Below are 22,719 nucleotides of genomic sequence, written 5' to 3'. Positions count from 1 at the left end.
GCTTGTTTAGATAAATAAAAACATATAATCTAAGCTGTTTGATCCTTGAATCTGTTAAAACTTCTTCATTATGCTAATTTACTCACCCTCTTTCTATATGTAGGGGCTGGTAATTTTCATTTCATTGTAACTGAAGAAGTATGCATGCACACAAAAGCATATACCTTGAGTAAGACTTGGTTGGTCTTAAAGGTGCCGCTGGAGACAAACTTTGTGAATATATAAACACATATTTGTAAAACTGCAAAACAAATCATATAATAACTGTAAAAAAAAGTTAACATTTAATTTAGTATTTGTGTTATTGGTTTTATTGACTGCCGTTTTCTGCATGTATGCTTTGTGTATCTCTCACATAACTGAAATAAGTTTAAAAATACGTGTGTTGCAGCTGCTATATTTTTTACCTTGAGCCCTTCACACTGTCTGGCTAATCCACCTCACAAGGTTGTAGTGAGAATAAAATGTATGAAAGGAGTATGATGAAGACTGCTTTGGGTCCCCGTTGGAGAGAAAAGTCAGATCTAAATTAAGTAAATACATAAGTAATCTATGTCTACATCAATGTTCCTTCTTAGCTGTGAAGTCTTGAAAGCAAAAATTCTAGTTTGTGAGCTACTGGCATGAAAGTTGTGAGCTATTGCATAAATTGTGCTCTGGGGCCATTTTTCCTGAGCTAAGACAAAAATGTGTGAGCCAGAGGCTAAAAAACTGAACTAGCTCACACTAATTCATCCTCATTAACCCATGAAGAATACCTCTCACTTTTAGTTTTATGCTAAGTTGTCTAGGGCTAAAATGTAGAGGGAACACTGGTCACAAGCAATACTCCCTCTAAGTTGCGGAGTCGTGAGCAAAAATTCTACTTTGTGCATTAAAGTTGTGACCTGCATCAATGATTGTGCTCTGGGGCCATTTTTCCTGAGCTAAGACAAAAAGGTGTGAGCTGGAGGCTAAAAATCTGTGAGCTAGCTCACGCTAATTCATCCTCATTAACCCATGAAGAATACCTCTCACTTTTAGTTTTATGCTAAGTTGTCTAGGGCTAACATGTATCAAAAGAAACCAATTGCTTAAATAGTTTTATTCCCTTAGTTTGATATATTATTTGTAACACACCCTATTTATGTACAGAGTAGGCAAAAAAAATAATTTGTATGTACTTTGGCTTTATTATGCATTTGATGTATTTGAATGATTGAGAGGGAACAGTGGTCTACATGTGTTGACAGCAGTGGAGGCGATTTTATTCCCCCTCAGAAAGCCACAGCGACCATTAAGCGTCTCCTGCCCCGGGGCATTGTGGGTAACCTGCCCCTTCTCGCGTCTCCTTTAATTAGCGGCTCACCGCGCAGCATTGTGGGTAAAAGGCGTTTCCCGCTTGCTGCGTCATCGCGTTCCGAAGCTTCCCTCCCTCCCATAGGCGGGGCTGGGCACTCAAGAGCTCGCTGGTGCACCGGGAAGCCTAGAGCTAACGGAAGTGGCGCCGGAAACGGAAGTTGGCGTGGCTTGGGCCGGTGTCTGAGCGGGAAGATGGTGAGGCTGGGAGGTGGGAGAGGGGCTGTCGTGGCCCCCTCGGCGCGCTTCTTCCCCAATCCGCCCCATTGCTCTTAAAGGGGGGGGCGCGTGAGGGGAAGGGGGCTGGGGTTAGCAGAGGGGTGGTCGTGCATGCAGTGGGTGGGGGTGCCAAGTCCAATGCAAGAAATATTTGGGGGCGGAGCCAGGAGCAAGGGTGTGACAAGCATAATTGGGAATTCTGGCCATCACATTTAAAGGGAACCTTTTAAATGCCTTCCCTCCACTGGAAATAAGGATAGGGGCACCTTCTTTGGGAGATCATAGAATTGGACCCCCTGGTCCAACCTTTTTGAAACCTGGAGGGCATTTTTAGGAATGGTGTTGAATGCTACCCTGCGAATTTGGTGCCTCTATCTCAAAAAAACAGCCTGCACAGAGCTCCAGATATCCGCGGATCAATTCTCCATTGTACCCTATGGCAGCAGTCCCCAACCTTTTTGGCACCAGGGACCGGTTTCATGGAAGACAATTTTTCCATGGACCAGAGATGGGAGCAATGATTTCGGGATGATACAATTGTATACTTTATTTCCATTATTGCATTGTAATATATAATGAAATAATTACACAACTCATGGCCTGGTTGCTAACAGGCCATGGACCGGTACTGGTCCTTGGCCTGGGTTTTGGGGCCCCTACCCTATAGGAATCAGTCTCCCTAGGGAATAATGGGATACCCAGCAGACATTCCCCCCCCCTCCCAATTTCTGATGACCCTGAAGCAGGCAGAGGGCCTCCAAACTGGGAGATCTGGGGAGGGACGGTGGCTCAGTGGTAGAGCATCTGCTTGGGAAGCAGAAGGTCCCAGGTTCAATCCCCGGCATCTCCAAAAAAGGGTCCAGGCAAAAAGGGGTGAAATACCCTCAGCTTGAGACCCTGGAGAGCCGCTGCCAGTCTGAGAAGACAATACTGACTTTGATGGACCAAGGGTCTGATTCAGTATAAGGCAGCTTCATATGTTCATATATGTTCATATGATCTCCTACCACCATCTGGGGATTGACAGCCATAGCAGGGGGTGCTTCAAGGAGGTCTGCTCTGGAGGTGGAGCCTTCTCTGTGTTACTGATTGCGGTGCTGTGGGAGGTTTGCCTAAGACCATGCCAGCCTGGTGCCTGCTCTGAGGAGCTTTTGTGTCCAGTTGGAGAAACTCTGCCTAGATGCTCTTAAAAAGAGGGGCTTGGTCTTAAGTAATAGAAGAAGAAGAAGATTTATACCCTGCCCTTTCCTCCTACGACACTAATTATGTTAGCCTCCCTGAAAGGATTGCTGTTAAGCTCATAAGAACCCACACTAAAATTAAGTATATGACTATGCTAAGTTAACTTCAGTTCATTGTTATACAGAGCACTAGCATAAACAACATAATAGGCTAGGTCCCCTGGGCTCCCATCTCAACCGCTAAGCTGCACCAACTCCCCCACAAAATAATAATAATAATAAAATTTTATTTGTATCCTGCCCTCCCCGCCAAGGCGGGCTCAGGGCAGCTAACAACATTTCATAAAAATTATACAGAGTTTAAAATCACATTAGCTTTAAAACATTCCAATTAATCAAGTATTATACAAGTTTCCAGGGGCTAATTCCATTTATAAATGATAATAGCGAAAGTCACCCAACAGCGGTCTCTCAGCCAGCAAAGGCCATTTTGAAAAGGGTGGTCTTGCAGGCCCTGCGGAACTGGTCAAGGAACCGCAGGGCTCGCACTTCCTCCGGGAGCTGGTTCCATAATTGTGGAGCTGCGATGGAGAAGGCTCGTGTACGGGTGGTTTGGAGTTTGGCCCCCTTTGGTCCAGGGATAGCCAGCTGGTTCTTCCCTGCTGACCTCAGTGCTCTCTGGGGTTCGTATGGGGAGAGACGGTCCCTCAGGTAGGCAGGTCCTCAGCCATATAGGGCTTTAAAGGTAATAACCAGGTAATAATGCAGCGGCTTTTTCTTTTGACAAAGTTTGAGGCCAGGGGGCGCCTTTAAGACCAGCAGAGTTTATTCTAGGGAGAAGCTTTTCTGCGCACCTTAGTTGCAAGTTGCCGCACAAGAGTGCGCACGCTGAAGCTTTGTAGTCTGCAAGGTGCCCCCTGGCCTCAGACTTTGCTCTGCTCGGAGTAGCCAAACAAAAGAGGAGTCAAGTTGCACCTTTAAGACCAGCTTAGTTTTATTCAGAACGTAAGCTTTTGGGTGCTGTCTAAGCACAGACGAGGAATCCGATAGCCAGTTTGGTGTTGTGGTTAAATGTGCAGACTCTAATCTGGGAGAACTGGGTTTGATTCCCCACTCCTCTACATGCAGCTACTGGGTGATTTTGGGTCAGCCGCAGTTCTTACAGAGCTGTTCTCTCTCTCAGCCCTACCTACTTCAGGGTGTCTGCTCTGGGGAAAGGAAGGGAAGAAGCTTGTAAGTTGCTCTAAGACTGCAAGTGAAGGGTGGGGTATAAATCCAATCTCTTCTTGGTGTTTTCAGATGAATAAACTGCAGTGCTCTGACTGTGTTCTAGCTCTTGTGTATGAACGTATGAAGCTGCCTTATACTGAATCAGACCCCGCCCCCCCTCAAAGTCAGTATTGTCTACTCAGACTGGCAGCGGCTCTCCGGGGTCTCAAGCTGAGGTTTTTCACGCCTACTCGCCTGGACCCTTTTTAGTTGGAGATGCCAGGGATTGAACCTGGGACCTTTTGCTTGCCAAGCATATGCTCTACCACTGAGCCACCATCCATCCCTAAAGTCAGTATTGTCTGCTCAGACTGGCAGCGGCTCTCCAGGGTCTCAGGCTGAGGTTTTTCATGCCTACTTGCCTGGACCCTTTTTAGTTGGAGATGCTGGGGATTGAACCTGGGACCTTCTGCTTACCAAGCAGATGCTCTGCCACTGACTGCTGCAAGGACTCAATATCCCCTGTTGAGTGGCAAAAGAGGCAGGAAGAGCCATTTTGGGGTTCTGGCCTCTTGAATGGTTGAGGATGACTTGATGTCCTCTTAATGTGGGTTCTTTGTGGAGAAGAAACCTGGTGGCATAGTAGGTACTGGCAGGCTGTGACTCCAGGCTTGGGTGGGAGGGAATGGGCTGCTTGTAAAAGCTGAGGGCGGGATCCTGGCAACAGTAGTGGCAGAGGTCTGCTGTGCCAACTCTGCTCACATACTGGAGAGGACATAAACATGCCTTAGGACATGCGCTAGGTTCAGGGAGCTGACTCGTTCTGTTGGCCTATTTCTCCAGCTTTCCAATTCGTCTCCCCTTGCAGCTTCCCTTGTCCTTGCTGAAGACGGCACAGAACCACCCCATGGTGAGTAACCAGGGCTGTTTTCAGCCCCCCCAAAATTTGTGGCGCTTGTGGGGCCCAGCCAGTTTTGTGGATTTTTGAAAATCAGCATCCAAAATGCTTGCCGCAGGTCCCTCTTTCGGAAAGAGGAATTTATGGGAAGTCCACCTGATCTTCCCTGACCCCCACCTCCCCATTTCTGTTCGACTTTTGCTCCTTTTCATGTATGCACGTACATGCCCCATGTTTGTAGGCGGCTTGGGAGCCCCTGCTGCTGGAAGGACGTCTAAGAACATCGCATGCCATCTACTAAATGGAAATTAGCATCAAATTGTTTTAACTTAATGTTTATCTACATTGTTTTATTGTGATTTACTGTGAACTGTGAGCCGCCCTGAGCTGCTTTGGGAGGGAGGGCAGAATATAAATCGAATAAACTAAACTAAGGTGGTGCAGAAGGAAGGGAGCCTGAATAGAAGAGGCCTGGAGGCCACTCTAAGTTGGTGCAGTCTTTAAAAAGAATCCTTTATTTGTGTGTGTTTATATAACACTATGACTATCTTAATTGCTGAGCAGTCGGGTTAGAACGGATAAAAGGAAGTATTTCTTCACCCAAAGGGTGATGAACACGTGGAATTCACTGCCACAGGAGGTGGTGGCAGCTACAAGCATAGCCAGCTTCCAGAGGGGATTGGAGAAACATATGGAGCAGAGGTCCATCAGTGGCTATTAGCCACAGCATATTATTGGAACTGTCTGGGGTAGTGATGCTCTGTATTCTTGGTGCTTGGGAGGGGGGGCAAAGTGGAAGGGCTTCTAGCTCCACTGGTGGACCTCCTTTTTTTTTGCCACTGTGTGACACAGTGTTGGACTGGATGGGCCATTGGCCTGATCCAACATGGCTTTCCTTATGTTCTTATGTCTGGGGCAGTGATGCTCTGTAGTCTTGGTGTTTGGAGGGGCACAGTGGGAGGGCTTCAAGTGTCCTGGCCCCACTGATGGACCTCCTGATGGCACTCGGGTTTTTTGGCCACTGTGTGACACAGAGTGTTGGACTGGATGGACCACTGGCCTGATCCAACATGGCTTCTATTTTGTTCTTATGTCTGGGGCAGTGATGCTCTGTATCCTTGGTGCTTTGGGGGGGGGGGCAAAGTGAAAGGGCTTCTAGCCCCACTTGTGAACCTCCTTTTTTTATGGCCACTGTGTGACACAGAGTGTTGGACTGGAGGGGCCACTGGCCTGATCCAACATGGCTTCTCTTATGTTCTTATGAGACACAGTGTTGGGCTGGATGGGCCATTGGCCTGATCCAACATGGCTTCTCTTATGTTCTTATGTGACACAGAGTGTTGGACTGGATGGGCCATTGGCCTGATCCAACATGGCTTCTCTTATGTTCTTATGTGACACAGAGTGTTGGACTGGATGGGCCACTGGCCTGATCCAACATGGCTTCTCTTATGTTCTTATGTGACACAGAGTGTTGGACTGGATGGGCCACTGGCCTGATCCAACATGGCTTCTCTTATGTTCTTATGTGACACAGAGTGTTGGACTGGATGGGCCACTGGCCTGATCCAACATGGCTTCTCTTATGTTCTTATGTGACACAGAGTGTTGGACTGGATGGGCCACTGGCCTGATCCAACATGGCTTCTCTTATGTTCTTATGTGACTCAGAGTGTTGGACTGGATGGGCCATTGGCCTGATCCAACATGGCTTCTCTTATGTTCTTATGAGACACAGTGTTGGACTGGAGGGGCCATTGACCTGATCCATCAGGGCTTCTCTTATGTTCTTATGTGACACAGAGTGTTACACTGGCAGGGCCATTGGCCTGATCCAACATGGCTTCTCTTATGTTCTTATCTAACACAGAATGTTGGACTGGAGGGGCCACTGGCCTGATCCAGCAGGGCTTCTCTTATGTTCTTATGTGACACAGAGTGTTGGACTGGAGGGGCCATTGACCTGATCCAACAGGGCTTCTCTTATGTTCTTAACTGCTGTTGCAGTACATGAATTCACAATCAGCGCTGCAGCAGCCTACACAGCCCTGACTAGGCCAAGTTTGTCAGAGCCTGAAAGCTGGGTGGTCTTGGCTTTGGTCTGTACTTGGATGGGAGACCACCTGGGAAGTCCAGAGTTGCTACACAGAGGCAGGCAAAGGCAACCCCCCCCCCCCTGCATATCTCTTGGTGAGGAACTTCATGGGGTTGCCATAAACTGGTTGTAGCTTCACAGCATAAAGTTGTTTTTATTTACCCAACTTTTATCCCACTCCTTTCCTCTCCACGCAGGGCTCACTCAGGGCAGCTCCCATCAGTTGGGGGATACAATAAAATCAGCATCAGGATTCAAGCTAAAAACCTGCAGTTAGAACTTAATAATCAAGCGGGCAGCCGTGTTGGTCTGAAGCAGTTGAATAAAGCAGGAGTCAAGTGGCACCTTTAAGACCAACTAAGTTTTACTCAGAACGTAAGCTTTTGTGTGCTAAAAACACACTTCTTCCGATGAGGTGTGTTTTTAGCACACAAAAGCTTACGTTCTGAGTAAAACTTAGTTGGTCTTAAAGGTGCCACGACTCCTGCTTCGTTCAGCTTAATAAGTCTGTCACATGAGATGGCGCCCTCACAAGCCTTCAGGGTGAATAACTACGGGGCAGCCAGTACAGCAAGATACGCAGCCCAATAAGGCAGGGGCCAGGTAGTCTTTCTAGCCACCACTGTCCTCAGCCATACACCTGGTGGAACATTTCAGTCTCACAGGTCCTGCAAAGCTGGGGCTCAGTTCTAACATGACTGTTCCACCAGGTTGGGGCCAGAGCCAAAAAGGCCCTGTCAAGGACAGCCAAACGGTTCTGGGGCCAGGGATTTCCAGCAAGTTGTTACTAAATGAGCATGATGTTCTCTTGAGAGCAACGTTCCCTCTAAGCTGCAGTGTCTTGTGAACAAAAATTCTACTTTGTGAGCTACTGGCATTAAAGTTGTGAGCTGCTGCATAAATTATAGTGCTCTGGGGCCATTTTTCCTGAGCTAAGACAAAAAAGTGTGAGCTGGAGGCTAAAAATCAGTGAGCTAGCTCACACTAACTCAGCTTAGAGGGAACACTGCTTGAGAGGCAGTTTGGGGTAGTGATTAATCTGGACTCTAATCTGGGAGAACTGGACTCTGATCTGGGAGAACTGGGTTTGAATCCCCACTCCCTTCACATTCACCTGCTGTGTGACCTTGGGTCAGTCACAGTTCTTGAAAGAACTGCCCTCAAGGGCACTTCTCAAAAGAGTTCTCACAGCCTCAGGGTGTCTGTTGCAGGGAGAGGAAGGGAAAGGAGATTGTAAGCCGCTCTGAGATTCCAAGCGAAGGACGTGGTATAAATCCAATCTCTTCTTCTTCAATGAAGGGTATATAGGGAGAGGTGGTCCCATGAGTATGATGGTCCCATACCATGTAGGGCTTTGAAGGTAAGTACCAAAACCTTTAATTTTTTTTTAATTTTAATTTAATTGGCGATTTATACCCCGCCCTATCCCACAAAGCGGGCTCAGGGCGGCTTACAACGTTAAAACAGTAGAGTAACAATAAATAAAACATATCAAGTTAAACACAACGAATTTAAGCTATCTCTTAATACATACAGATTAAAATAAGAAGACTTGACTTAACCTGATTTTGATACTCAGTCTGGAGCCATTGCAGCTGATAGGGCAGAAGTTATATAGGACCTCTCAAAGGGACTCGCGCTGCTGCATCTTGGACCTGTTGCAGTGTCCAAGGACACGCGCTGCTGCATCTTGGACCTGTTGCAGTGTCCAAGGACTCGCGCTGCTGCATCTTGGACCTGTTGCAGTGTCCAGAGCAAGTTCAAGGGCAGCCCTGCGTAGAGTGGATTACAGTAGTCTAATCTAGAGATAACCTTTGCACGGATCAATGTGGCTAGGTCAGTGCAGAACAGGTAGCAGATCAGTCGCTGGGCTTGGTGGAGATGGAAAAACACTGTCCCGGCCATATTTGTGACCCGAACCTCCAATAGGAGGAAAGCATCAAGGATCGTACCCAAACTCCCGAACGAGGAAGCTGCAGGAAAGCTGGTGAGTCGGGCTTGTGTCTCCCACCCAGCAGATGAGACTGCCAAGGCTGCATTGCTTCAAACTACAAGTTGGCGGGGGTGGGGGGAGGTTACGAATTAAGGGCTGCTCCCCCACAGAAAGCTGACGTACGAGAGAGTGCGGAGCTGGAATCCTCCTCCACGATAGGCTATTTTTCTTTGTGCAGAGATTTTCAACGGGTGGTTTCTTGCGAGCTTTCCTTCCTTTGAGCCCCCCCCGTCCTTTGTTTGAAGCCCTCCTTATGTCTGGGAGAACTGGGCTTAAGGCTGCTCCGGCCTCTTACGGTAGATTTAGTAACGTTGTCTTTCCAGTTGGTGGAACTGAAAAACGGAGAGACTTACAACGGTCACCTGGTGAGCTGTGACAACTGGATGAACATCAACCTCCGAGAAGTCATCTGTACCTCCAGGGTAAGGCCGGCTTCCCTCGTGGCCATTGGGTAGCTGCCAGTGTGGACGGAGGCTGCAGCCTCTAAGCAGCTGAACAGGGAAACGAGCTTGGGGAAAGGGGTGTTGCTCCTTTTTTTAAAAGAAGAAAACAAACTATTAGTAAAATCAATAGAATCGCATAACGGCATACATGGCAGGTAATAAATCAATAAATCAATAAATCGCATCACTCGTGGGCGTTCAATGAAACGGCTGAGCAGTCGGGTTAGAACGGATGAAAGGAGGCACTTCTTCACCCAAAGGGTGATTAGCAGGTGGAATCACTGCCGCAGGAGGTGGCGGCGGCTGCAAGCATAGCCAGCTTCAAGAGGGGATTGGGTAAAAATATGGAGCAGAGGTCCATCAGTGGCTATTAGCCATACTGTATCATCGGAACTCTCTGGGGCAGTGATGCCCTGTATCCTTAGTGCTTGGGTGGGGAGCAACAGTGGGAGGGTTTCTAGTGTCCTCGCCCCACTGATGGACCTCCTGATGGCCCTTGGGGTTTTTGGCCACTGTGTGACACAGAGTGTTGGACTGGATGGGCCATTGGCCTGATCCAACATGGCTTCTCTTATGTCTGGGGCAAGTGATGCTCTGTATTCTTGGTGCGTGGGGAGGACAGTGAAAGGGCTTCTAACGTCCTGGCTCCACTGATGGACCTCCTGTTGGCACCTGGGTTTTTTGGCCACTGTGTGACACAGAGTGTTGGGCTGGATGGGCCATTGGCCTGACCCAACATGGCTTCTCTTATGTTCTTATGTCTGGGGCAGTGATGCTCTGCATTCTTGGTGCTTGTGGGGGGGAGCAACAGTGGGAGGGCTTCTAGTGTCCTGGCCCCACTGGTGGACCTCCTGATGGCACCTGTGTTTTTTGGCCACTCTGTGACACAGAGTGTTGGACTGGATGGGCCATTGGCCTGATCCAACATGGCTTCTCTTATGTCTGGGGCAGTGATGCTCTGTATTCTTGGTGCTTGGGGGGGGGGGGTACAGTGGGAGGGCTTCTAGTGTCCTGGCCCCACTGATGGACCTCCTGATGGCACCTGGGGCTTTTGGCCACTGTGTGACACAGAGTGTTGGGCCGGATGGGCCATTGGCCTGATCCAACATGGCTTCTCTTATGTTCTTTATATACTGTGATCAGTTAATGCATAACTTATTAACAAAAAGGAGGACAAAAGAAAGAAAAGGAATCCATGCCATAATTCAATTCAAAATATGATAATAGCAGATCAAAAAAACAATATCAGACTATGATGTAAATACTTCGGAATATATGACTTAAAAGAGCTAAAATGCCATTCAGAGACTAGTATTGGGACCCATTTATCCATTAGAGACCAACAGGACCCCCCTCTGGAACTGTGTAAAATGGTTGGTGCCAGGATCTAGTCCACTGTGGGGGAGTCCAGGGCTCAGGTGAGGAGGCCTGTGTCCCAATCCCTGTTTAGCTGTACCATTTTCAAGGAGGGGCCTTGGCTGCCTAGCACGTCTGTTGTGAAGCTGATGTCTCCCTGAAGGGTCAGGCAGCCGTGGTCGGCTAATGAACAATTGTTAAGGAATGCCACGAACACTGCGGGCTGACTTTCGTCCTGTGCAATCTGTTTCTTGTCTTTACTGGAATCCACATGGTCTACTTCCATATTTTGGATTTGCAAACAAAGGCCAAAATTCTTGGAACAATGACTAGTGACTGTATATTTGTCCCACCCTTCCTCTTAAGAAGTTCATTGTGACGTATTGGATTGTCCCGTTCTCATTTACGCTTGGCCCAGTGAGGTAGGGTAGGCTGAGAGGGTGTGTGGATTCGAGCCCAGGTCTCTGTCTTGCCACACACAGATCCGGATGCAGGGCTGGTGGAGCCCTGCCCCCAGTTGCTTGCCCTTGATATGCCTCCGGAACTCTTTTTTAAAATAAATTTTATTTACTAAATTGTGTAAAAAATACTATTTGGAGATAACAAGAAGGATAGTAAAAAACAACACATTATTTAAAACTATAATCTATCCTGTAGCACTATATTGAACATATGAACATATGAAGCTGCCTTCTCCTGAATCAGACCCTCGGTCCCTCAAAGTCAGTCTTGTCTACTCAGACTGGAAGCGGCTCTCCAGGGTCTCAAGAGGAGGTTTTTCACGCCGACTTGCCTGGACCCTTTTGAGTTGGAGATGCTGGGGATTGAACCTGGAACCTTCTGCTCACCAAGCAGATGCTCTACCACTGAGCCACTTTCCCTCCCCACAGCTAAACGTTTAACCTTCTTTCAAATCAGTTTCTTCCAAGCAAATCCATCTCATATAGTTATCTCGGGGAATTGGGAATTTACATAATAAGACCTATTTCCATCTCCTCTCAATGTGAATATTCTAAACATTTAAAGATACAAAAAAACTCTAACTTTTCGTTTTCTGGCAGGATATCTCTTTCAGTCAGATAAGTGTATCGGATACCATACATCTAAGAACGTCTGATATTGATTGCTAGTATAATCCCCTTCTTGCTTTGCTGTTATTTTATATATTACGAAATAATCCCATAATTTTTGAAACCACAAGTCCCTATTTGGTTGATGTTCTGACGTCCAATGTGAGGCTACCACTAGTCGAGCAACGGTGATCAGTCAAGAAATTATTTCTTATCCTTTGAAATCTCTTTATAAGATCTGTTAAAATTACTTCAGGCTTCAGTGGTACTTTCAGTTGAGTAATCTTTTCAGTTTCCTTTTATTATAGTTCAGTAGGCTTGGATCTTTGGACATGTCCACCAGTTATGAAAAAAATATATGACTTTTTGACTACATTTCTTATGACACCAGGGGTTGTATAAGGTACCTTTATGAAAATATTTTGTAGGGGGTATATACCACCTTAAGATTTTCGCTGATATCTAATATTGAGTATCCTTGAAGATAATGAAGGGGATTTCCAAATTGACTCATAATGAATGCCTTGACGGAGGCTGAGCGATCGATCGCTCTGTCCTCTTGGTTCACACACCCAGATCCTGCCAACTTGTCTCTGTCTCCCCCACCAGCTGGGAAAAACTCAGGGGTGGCCGTTTTGTACAGACTTTCTGCTCTTGAATTTTTCTTGAGTAAAACAAGCAGCAGCGACCGTGTATATAAAAATAAAGAATTTATAAATCTTGAAAATCCTAATTGTTCTTTCTTATCAACGATACCACAATACACAGAATGAAAATATTTTTACAAGGGGGTGGTGACGCCACTGTTGAAACGTGCGTAGTCCAATATCATTTGAAAAGCAGTCCAAACTCATACATTAAATAGTTCACAAGAGACATACAGTCTGTCACAGTCCTTCGCAGGAATTTTTCTGTGTGGAATCCAGTTTCCTTAAAGGCAAAAGTTCTTCCTTATGTGCCAGTCGACTAACGACCACATTTCGCAGCAGAAATGCTTTTTCTAGAGCCCGTCTGTTCTATAGAATGCAGCAATCCAAACTAGAAAAGATTCCATTAAGTTAAAAAAATATTTTAACCAATGACAAAGCATAGCTGTAATATAAATCAATGGCCGTCAAGCAAAAAATTCTTCATGCCTTTTCCATTAGGCAAAAGCTCAACGATCACCTTGCGGTACATAGGAGTTTGGACTGTTTTTCAAATGATACTGGAGTTTATATATTTCAACAGCAGAGTCACCACCCTCTTGTAGAAATATTTTCATTCTGTGTTTTGTGGTATCATTGATAAGAAAGAACAGTTAGATTTTCAGTTAGAATTTATAAATTCTTTATTTATCTACACAGTTGCTGCTGCTTGTTTTACTGTGCAATATACCAGGAGTGTCAACATGCCCCCTGGGGGCCAAATCAGGCTCCTGGAGGGCTCCTATCAGGCCCCCTGAGCAACTGGCTGTCATCTGCTTCCTTCTGCATCACACCTTGCTTTGCAAGGCTTGCTGAGTCGCACAGGAGCTACAGAGCAAAACCTCTGTTTTCTCCATTGGCTGAGGCTCCTCCCTTGGGAAAGGCAGAGCTTGTTTCTCCAGGCTCTCTCAATGGCACAGCAGAGCTACTGAGCTAAGCCTCTCTTCCTTCTATTGGCTGAGGCTCCTCCCCCTCTATTAAAAGCCTCTGTTTTCTCCATGGGCTCAGGCTCCTCCTTTGGGGAGGAAGGGGGCAGAGGGATAGCTTGCATTGCCAGGCTCTCTGAATCGCACAGCAGAGCTACTGAGTCAAGCCTCTCTTCCTTCTATTGGCTGAGGCTCGTCGCCCCCCCCCCCCAGTCCCCTGGGGAAGGAAGGAAAGAGCCAGAGCTTCCTTTGCCCAGTTCCCTGGATCCCATGGGAGAGATACCAAGAAAGCACCTTTAGGACCAATGAGTGCTAACGTTCTAAGCATATTTTAAGGTTTTTTGTTTTTAAATTTAATTGTGTTTGTTTGTATCCTTTATGAAGTTTATATCTCTGCTACCTAATCTTTAATGGATGCACACATGGCCTGGCCCAGCAAGGTCTCATTTATGTCAGATCCGGCCCTCATAACAAATAAGTTTGACACCCCTGTAATATACCGGGTTGCCACTCGGTTTGCTGCCCTTTAGTTTTTCTTAAGTCTTTTCCTGCCGCCTTTGAGAAGCGCATATTCCAAGTGCAGGCAGGCTCTTCTGCTTCTACAGCAGACCTGAGGGTAGAGGCAGAAGGCGCTTGCCAGCCTCGTTGCCCGGCTGCAACAGTGCCTTTCGAAACAGAAGAAGATGGCTGCCCGGCAGCAGTGACGGCCAGGTGGGGGTTGGGGTGTGAGCTGCTTGTGCCGCCCGTCCCAGGAAGCCCGGCAGCCAGAAACTGCCAGGTGGTTTGCCTTCTCTAGCAGCTGTCGCCCTAATGTAAAGTCAGGTGGTTAAAATCTCTGACGTGGGGCGCGTTGTAAACAAGCCTCCCTCCACACCCCGCCTTACCCTTTAGGAGTCTGACTTGTCCTGGTTTTGTTTCCACTAGGGGGCAGTGGAAGGCTTCAGGTTCCCCTTTGGGCAAGACAGGTCTGCCGGTTGAGTCTTCCAGAAGCAAGCAAAGGACAAGCTGTTGGGTGGGACGTGAGGAGCCTTCGGGGAGGGGCCGGATCCTCTGAAGACCAAAGTAATTTTGGCATTTGTTTGGAAAGGAAAAGTCCCCTGTGCAAGCACCAGTCGTTTCCGACTCTGGGGTGACGTTGCTTTCACAGCGTTTTCACGGCAGACTTTTTACAGGGTGGTTTGCCATTGCCTTCCCCAGTCTTTTTTACACTTTCCCCCCAGAAAGCTGGGGACTCCTTTGACCGACCTCAGAAGGATGGAAGGCTGAGTCAACCTCGGGCCGACTACCTGAACCAGCTTTCGCTGGGATAGAACTCAGGTCGCGAGCAGAGAGTTCAGATCACAGTACTGCAGTACTGCTGCTTTACCACTCTTTTGTTTGAGGGATGAACAAAGGGAAGATGGTGGTTGGATAAGACTGGGGCTGGTAACGAACAAACTCTTTTTGCTCAGGGCAGCCCCATGGCGCAGAGTGGTAAAGCTGCAATACTGCAGTCCGAGCTCTCTGCTCACGACCTGAGTTCGATCCCGGTGGAAGCTGGGTTCAGGTAGCCAGCTCGAGGTTGACTCGGCCTTCCACCCTTCCGGGGTCGGTCAAATGAGTCCCAGCTTGCTGGGGGAGAAGTGTAGAGGACCAGGAAAGGCAATGGCAAACCACACCATAAAAAGTCTGCCGTGAAAACGTCATGATGTGACGTCACCCCAGAGTCGGAAACGACTGGTGCTTGCACAGGGGGCTACCTTGACCTTTATGACAGGTCATTGTATGCCCTGGTGTTCCTTCAGTCACTTTCTAGAGAAGGGGCGTCGAACTCAATTGTTATGAGGGCCAGATCTGACGTGAATGAGAGCTTGCCAGGCCAGGTGTGTCATAAAATGTAATGCCAGGTAGCAGAGAGATAAATTTTGTAAAACATACAAACACAAAGATTAAAAAAAAAAACTTAAAATAAAAAAAAATGCTTAAAACAGCACTCGCCAGGCTTAAAGTTGCTTTCTTTTATCCCTCCTATCAGATCCAGGGAACTGGTCCTTCCTTCCCCAGGGGACCAGGAGGGAGAGGAGCCTCAGCCAATAGAAGGAAGAGAGGCTTGGCTCAGTAGCTCTGCTGTGCAACTGAGAGAGGCTGGCAAAACAAGCTGTCCCTCCCCCCCCTTAAGGAAGGAGCTTCAGCCAATGGAGAAAATAGAGGCTCTTGTGTGATTGAGCAAGCCTGGCAAAGCAAGCCGAAACACAAAAGGAAGAAAGCAAGAGGGAGAAGGAAGCAGGTGACAGCCAGTTGCTCGGGGGCCTGATTCGGCCTCCGGGCCACATGTTTGACACCCGGAGTCCTTGCAGGATCAGCCTAAAGCAGGGGTGTCAAACTCATTTGTTATGAGGGCCAAATCTGACATAAATGAGACCTTGTCGGGCTGGGCCAGCCCATGTTGGATCAAACCATGTGTGTACCTATTTAAGATTAGGTAGCAGAGACATAAACTTTATAGAGGACAGGCAAACACAAAGGTTTTTTAAAAAAAAAAAACTTAAAACATTCTTAAAATGTTAGCACTTGTTGGTCTGAAAGGTGTTTTCTTTGTATTTCTCCGTTGGGATCCAGGGAACTGGGCAAAGGAAGCTCTGGCTCTTTCCTTCCTTCCCCAGGGGACCGGGAGGGGGAGGAGCCTCAGCCAATAGAAGGAAGAGAGGCTTGACTCAGTAGCTCTGCTGTGCAATTCAGAGAGCCTGGCAAAGCAAGCTATCCCTCTGCCCCCTTCCTCCCCAAAGGAGGAGCCTGAGCCAATGGAGAAAATAGAGGCTTTGCTCCGTAGCTCCTGTGCGATTGAGCAAGCCTGGCAAAGCAAGCTGTGATGCAGAAGGAAGCAGATGACAGCCAGTCGCTCGGGGGCCTGATTCAGCCCCTGGGCTGCACATTTGACACCCCTATTCTAGAGTCATGCTCTCTCTCTCGCTGATTCTTACAGGGGGGTAATTTTGTGCTGCCCTCCTCTTCTCTCTCCCTGGCAGGACGGAGACAAGTTCTGGAGGATGCCGGAGTGCTACATCCGCGGCAGCACCATCAAGTACTTGCGCATCCCAGACGAGATCATCGACATGGTGAAAGAGGAAGTGGTGTCGAAGGGCCGAGGCCGGGGCGGGATGCAGCAGCAGAAGCAGCAGAAGGGGCGTGGGATCGGCGGCACAGGACGAGGTAGCACCTCAGCGTTTTGGGGGGGGGGGCCTAGCTTTTCAGGAGAGCCTCCTGCTTCAGAGCAGACCAGGCCTGGCCCTCTTTGGCCCGTCTGCTGCAGCCCCCTTTGGGCAGCCCTGCGGCAGGTGTGGAAAAGGCCACTTCAGATGCTTTCAGGAGTTAGACCCTGCCAGCACTGAATACTGGATCAGAGCCAGTTTGGTGTAGTGGTGAAGTGCGCGGACTCTTATCTGGGAGAACCGGGTTTGATTCCCCACTCCTCCGCTTGCAGCTGCTGGCAGGAGTTGTCCTTGAAAGGGCAGCTTCTGAGATAGCTCTCTCAGCCCCACCCATCTCACAGGGTGTCTGTTGTGGGGGAGGAAGGGAAAGGAGATTGTAGGCCGCTCTGAGACTCTGTCCTTGAAAGGACAGCTTCTGGGAGAGCTCCCTCAGCCCCACCTGCCTCACAGGGTGTCTGTTGTGGGGGAGGAAGAGAAAGGAGATTGTAGGCCGCTCTGAGACTCTCTCCTTGAAAGAGCAACTTCTGGGAGAGCTCTCTCAGCCCCAACCACCTCACAGGGTGTCTGTTGTGGGGGAGGGAGGGAAAGGAGATTGTAGGCCACTCTAGACTCTGTCCTTGAAAGGGCAGCTTCTGGGAGAGCTCTCTCAGCCCCACCTGCCTCACAGGGTGTCTGTTGTGGGGGAGGAAGGGGAAGGAGATTGTAGGCCGCTCTGAGACTCCGTCCTTGAAAGGGCAGCTTCTGGGAGAGCTCTCTCAGCCCCACCCGCCTCACAGGGTGTCTGTGGTGGGGGAGGAAGGGAAAGGAGATTGTAGGCCACTCTGAGACTCTGTCCTTGAAAGGGCAGCTTCTGGGAGAGATCTCTCAGCCCTGCCTACCTCACAGGGTGTCTGTTGCGGGGGAGGAAGAGAAAGGAGATTGTGAGCCACTCTGAGTGGAGAGTGGAATACAAATCCAATGTCACCTTCTTTTTCTCCTTTTTCCTCCCAGGGGTGTTTGGTGGCCGTGGCCGAGGTGGGATTCCTGGGAGTGGCCGAGGACAGCAAGAGAAGAAGCCAGGGAGGCAGCCAGCGAAACAGTGAGAGGCGGCTGATTCTCAAAGACTGCGCTGGATTCCAGTCCCGTGTGCTTACGAGAGACGGAGCTGCCGTCTCCCGCTGTCTCCCCGTAAAACAAGTTCTAGATTCTTCAGTGTTTCTTTCAGAGGTCCAGAAGTGATGGCTCACTACCCTACCCTACACACAAAGCCTTTGTTAGAGATTTTAGACAAAATTTGTAATGAAAAATTATTCCTGGGGATATTCTGGGTCCTTTCTCCTTGCTTCCCTCCAAAAGCCAGCTTCAGTAGACACCTGCCATTGTGCCTGGTTGTGTTTCTCCCCTCTCCCCCCCCCCCCCCCACCAAGCCCTGTTTGGTTCAGTATAACTTGGATTCTGTAGTCTTTCAGGGACATTTCCCCTTTGTTTCTCTTTTGGGATAGCTTTGGTGCAAACGGAGGTTAGTAACCTTTCGAAACAGTGGCACTGAAAACGGTTGCCATATTTACGAACACGCCTGAGTTTCTCCCTTGTGCAAACTATGTTTAAACCAAGTCGTTCCTTTTTGTTGTTTACAGGCTTGGCCCCATAAAGGCAATCTGTGCTCACCACTGTGCAAAATAAAGCAAGGTGGCCTCCAAGTAGGACTTCTAAGAGCTCTTACCAGATACGACTTTCCCCCCTCACTTAAAAGAATGAACTGAGGCCGTTGCTTCTTGTGAAGGCAGACGGATAAACCAGCCATCCCCTCTGCGTGTACATGCCTGTGTTTGCATCTAACAAATCTGGCTTCCTTCTGGCTCGCCGTCGTTGGCGAGCGTGTCCGTATCAGATCTCTTTGCATTGAGCCTTGTTTGATACTCCACTTCAGCGCTTCCAGTGCCAGGAATGCTTTGCCTTTGGACTTGTGGGCATCTACCCAGAGCTGCATCACCTAATCAGATGGAGATTTCCCCAAGGACCTCCTGGGTGAGCGGTCTCTGCGGGAGGGGCCTGCCCTTGGGATCCAGCAGCGCTTTCCCTTTTCCCATCCTGAGGGCAGAAGAGGCGGCCTGTTGATGCTCAGAGAGCCCCTGGGTGGGCTTGACTGCAAGGACAGGAGGGAAATCAGGTCCTTCCTCCCCCCCACCACGTCAAAGGTGGCATCCCAGCTGTACAAGCATCACTCTGCCATTTGCTGTTAGAGCGGAATAAACATTCTACCACATTCACGTTGTTTGTAAAAAGATCCTTTTTTGTTGTTAACTAGGTTTCTTAACCCACTGGGAGTGAAATAAACTTTGTTAATTTGAAGTCTCTCCTGTTTTGTTTTGTTTCCCTCGCTCGGGATGGACTTGCAGTGAGGTGCCCCCCCCCCCATTTCCCTCGCTCGGGATGGACTTGCAGTGAGGTGCCCCCCTCCCCGCTCCTCATGTTCTCAATGAAGCCCAACCCTGCCAGTGTGGAGGCTGAAGTCACGGAGTGTGTCTCATGTGGACTGCTTTCAGTTCCAGACTTCTGCAACCCTAAACGCCCCGTGTTGTTTGATTGCCCCACATTGGAGAGCCAGTTTGGTGTAGCGGTTAAGTGTGTGGACGCTTATCTGGGAGAACCGGGTTTGATTCCCCACTCCTCCACTTGCATCTGCTGGAATGGCCTTGGGTCAGCCATAGCTCTGGCAGAGGTTGTCCTTGAAAGGGCAGCTGCTGTGAGAGCCCTCTGCAGCCCCACCCACCTCACAAGGTGTCTGTTGTGGGGGAGGGGAAAAGCAGATTGTAGGCTACTGAGGACAGCCTCCAGGAGAGCTTTCTCAGCCCCACCCACTTCACAGGATGTCTGTTGTGGGGGAGGAAGGTAAAGGAGATTGTAGACCTCTCTGAGACTGTCCTTGAAAGGGCAGCTTTTGGGAGAGCTCTGTCAGCCCCATTCACCTCAGGGTGTCTGTTGTGGGGGAGGAAGGGAAAGGAGATCGTAGGCCGCTCTGAAACTCTGTCCTTGAAAGGGCAGCTGCTGTGAGAGCCCTCTCGCGCCCCACCCACCTCACGGGGTGTCTGTTGTGGGGGAGGAAGGTAAAGGAGATTGTAGGCGGCTCTGACACTGTCCTTGAAAGGGCAGCTTTTGGGAGAGCCCCACCCACCTCAGGGTGTCTGTCGTGAGGGAAGAAGGGAAAGGAGATTGTGAGCCGCTCTGACTCTTCGGAGTGGAGGGCAGGATATAAATCCAATATCATCATCTTCCTCATACAATGCAATCAGCCTAGAGACCCTGTGAGAGGGCAGGTGACAAATGATATCACATGCAAAAGTGGAAGCAAAGGTATAGATTCAAGCCTGGGAGCACTTTAGAGGCTAACAAGATCTGGGGAATAGGACCTGTTGAGAATCCAGGCCTTGAATCTGAAAAGTGTACACCTCCCCTTCCCCCTCCCCAAAAAACCGTGTTGGGGGCTCCTGGGCTGGAATCAGAGTCCCAGGGTTGCCAAGTCCAATTTCGGGGTACAGCCAGAAGCAAGGTTGTGACAAGCATCACTGAACTCCAAAGGGAGTTCTGGCCATCGTATTGAAAGGGACCGCACACATTTTCAATGCCTTCCAGAGAGCCAGTTTGGTGAAGTATGTGGACTCTTATCTGGGAGAACTGGGTTTGATTCCCCACTCCTCTGCTCCTTGCACCTGCTGGAATGACCTTGGGCCAGCCATAGCTCTTGTAGGAGTTGTCCCTGAAAGGGCAGCTGCTGTGAGAGCCCTCTCAGCCCCACCCGCCTCACAGGGGGTCTGTTGTGGGGGAGGAAGGAAAGGAGATGGTGACCGCTCTGATTCTCTGTCCTTGAAAGGGCAGCTTCTGGGAGAGCTCCCTCAGCCCTATCCACCTCACAGGGTGTCTGTTGCGTGGGGGAGAAGATACAGGAGATTGTGAGCCTCTCTGATTCAGAAGGATGGAGTATAAATCTGCAATTCTTCCCTCCATTGGAAATAATGTAAAATAGCTACACCTTTGAGGGCTCATAGAATTGGACTCCCTGGTCCGATCTCTTTGGGACTTGGAGGGTGTTCTGAGGAGAGGCACTGGATGCTACCCTGAAAATTTGTTGCCTCTACCTCAAAGAACAGCCGCTCCAGAGACCCGCGGATCAGTTTTGCATTCTACTATGGGAAGCACTCTCCACAGGGAACAACGGAGCGCCCTGCAGACATCTCCCTCCCCCTCCCTCGCTTTCAGATGACCCTGAAGCTGGGGGAGGGCCTCCAAACCGGTAGATCCCCTGCCCCCACCTGGGGATTGGCAACCCTGCCGACGCCTGGGCCTCTTGACCCCACCCCTGTCCCCGGGGGCTCCGCTTGGTGGTGACTCAGCCGTTCCCAGCCGGCCAGGAGGGGGGAGGCGCCGGCTGCTGGCGGTGGGGGGCTAAAAATAACGCCGCCTGCTGCTGCCCTTTCGTCTCCGCCTGCCTAGCAAGCCCAGGGAGGGTGGCATTGGGCCCTCCCTTCCCCCCCCCCATAGGGTTGCCAATCCCCAGGTGGGGGAAGGGGGTGCCCCGGTTTGGAGACCCTCCCCCTGCTTCAGGGTCATCAGAAAGCAGGACGGGGGGGGGGGGGACATGTCTGCCGGACACGCCATTGTTCCCTGTGGAGACCAATTCCCATACAGTGTAATGCAGAATTGACCTGCCATTATTTGGGGCTCTGGTGGGGCTGCTTTTTGAGGTAGAGGCACCGCGCTTGCAGCACGGCATCCAGGTTGGTGTAGTGGAGGGCCAGCTTGGTGTAGTGGCTAAGTGTGCGGACTCTTATCTGGGAGAACCGGGTTTGATTCCCCACTCCACTTGCACCTGCTGGCATGGCCTTGGGTCAGCCAGAGCTCTGGCAGAGGTTGTCCTTGAAAGGGCAGCTGCTGTGAGAGCCCTCTCCAGCCCCACCCACCTCACAGGGTGTCTGTTGTGGGGGAGGAAGGGAAAGGAGATTGTAGGCCGCTCTGAGACTCTGTCCTTGAAAGGGCAGCTTCTGGGAGAGCTCTCTCAGCCCCACCCACCTCACAGGGTGTCTGTTGTGGAGGGAGGAGATATAGGAGATTGTAAGCCGCTCTGAGACTCTGTTCTTGAAAGGGCAGCTGCTGTGAGAGCTCTCTCAGCCCCACCCACCTCACAGGGTGTCTGTTGTGGGGGAGGAAGGGAAAGGAGATTGTGAGCCGCTCTGAGACTCTGTCCTTGAAAGGGCAGCTTCTGAGAGAGCTCTCTCAGCCCCACCCACCTCACAGGGTGCCTGTTGTGGAGGAGGAAGGTAACGGAGATTGTGAGCCGCTCTGAGACTCTTCAGAGTTGAGGGCGGGAAATAAATCCAATATCATCATCATCAAAACACTCTCCAGGTTTCAAAAGGATTGGGCTAGGGGGTCCAATTCTATGAGCCCCCAAAGAAGGTGCCCCCGTCCTTCATTATTTCCAATGGAGGGAAGGCATTGAAAAGGTGTGCAAATCCTTTCAATGTGATGGCCGGAACTCCCTTTGGAGTTCCTTGATGCTTGTCCCAACCTTGCTCCTGGCCCTACCCCCAAACTCTCCTGGCTCCACCCCCCAAGTCCCCAGAGATTTCTTGAATGGAACTTGGCAACCTCACCCTCAGGATGTGGAGCGGGGAGGAGGAAGGTTTGTCTCCAGTGAGGGAGGGGAGCAGGAATGGGGAGCAAGAGCTGGGGGACCTTGGGAACCCACTTAACTCGACCTGACAAGTCAGGTTACGTTAAGGGGGTTCCCATTGTGCTTTTTTGATTGTTCAAACGATAGAGGGTAATGGAAAAGGAAAGGTCCCCTGTGCAAGCACCAGTCGTTTCCGACTCTGGGGTGACGTTGCTTTCACAACATTTTCACGCAGACTTTTTGTACAGGGTGGATTACCATTGCTTTCCCCAGTCCTCTACGCTTCCCCCCACCAGCAAGCTGGGTACTCCTTTGACCGACCTCGGAAGGATGGAAGGCTGAGTCAACCCTGAGCCGGCTACCTAAACCCAGCTTCCGCCGGGATCGAACTCAGGTCGTGAGCAGAGCTTAGGACTGCAGTACTGCAGCTTTAACACTGCGCCACGGGGCTCTATAGAGGCTAAACG

The 22,719-nt window shown here is 49.7% G+C and overlaps 1 protein-coding gene across 1 annotated transcript; it reads left to right on the top strand.

Moving 5' to 3' along the window:
* Positions 1–1,437: 1,437 nt before the first annotated feature.
* LSM4 (LSM4 homolog, U6 small nuclear RNA and mRNA degradation associated) lies at positions 1,438–18,933 on the top strand. The gene is made up of 5 exons (XM_060233427.1): positions 1,438–1,536; positions 4,816–4,857; positions 9,257–9,355; positions 16,420–16,603; positions 17,593–18,933. The coding sequence occupies exons 1-5, from the start codon at positions 1,534–1,536 to the stop codon at positions 17,682–17,684; spliced, it is 420 nt and encodes a 139-aa protein (XP_060089410.1). The 5' UTR covers positions 1,438–1,533; the 3' UTR covers positions 17,685–18,933.
* The last annotated feature ends 3,786 nt before the right edge of the window (positions 18,934–22,719 follow it).

This window comes from Heteronotia binoei, chromosome 2 (assembly GCF_032191835.1).
Source record: "Heteronotia binoei isolate CCM8104 ecotype False Entrance Well chromosome 2, APGP_CSIRO_Hbin_v1, whole genome shotgun sequence".
Taxonomy (NCBI): Eukaryota; Metazoa; Chordata; class Lepidosauria; order Squamata; family Gekkonidae; genus Heteronotia; species Heteronotia binoei.
Note: the sequence above shows the minus strand (reverse complement) of the source record. Positions and strands in the feature narration are given on the sequence as shown.

Coding starts and splice junctions, on each gene's coding strand:
- LSM4 (XM_060233427.1), top strand. Junction 9,356..16,419: donor AAGTCATCTGTACCTCCAGG/GTAAGGCCGGCT, acceptor TCTCCCTGGCAG/GACGGAGACAAGTTCTGGAG. Junction 16,604..17,592: donor GATCGGCGGCACAGGACGAG/GTAGCACCTCAG, acceptor TTTTCCTCCCAG/GGGTGTTTGGTGGCCGTGGC.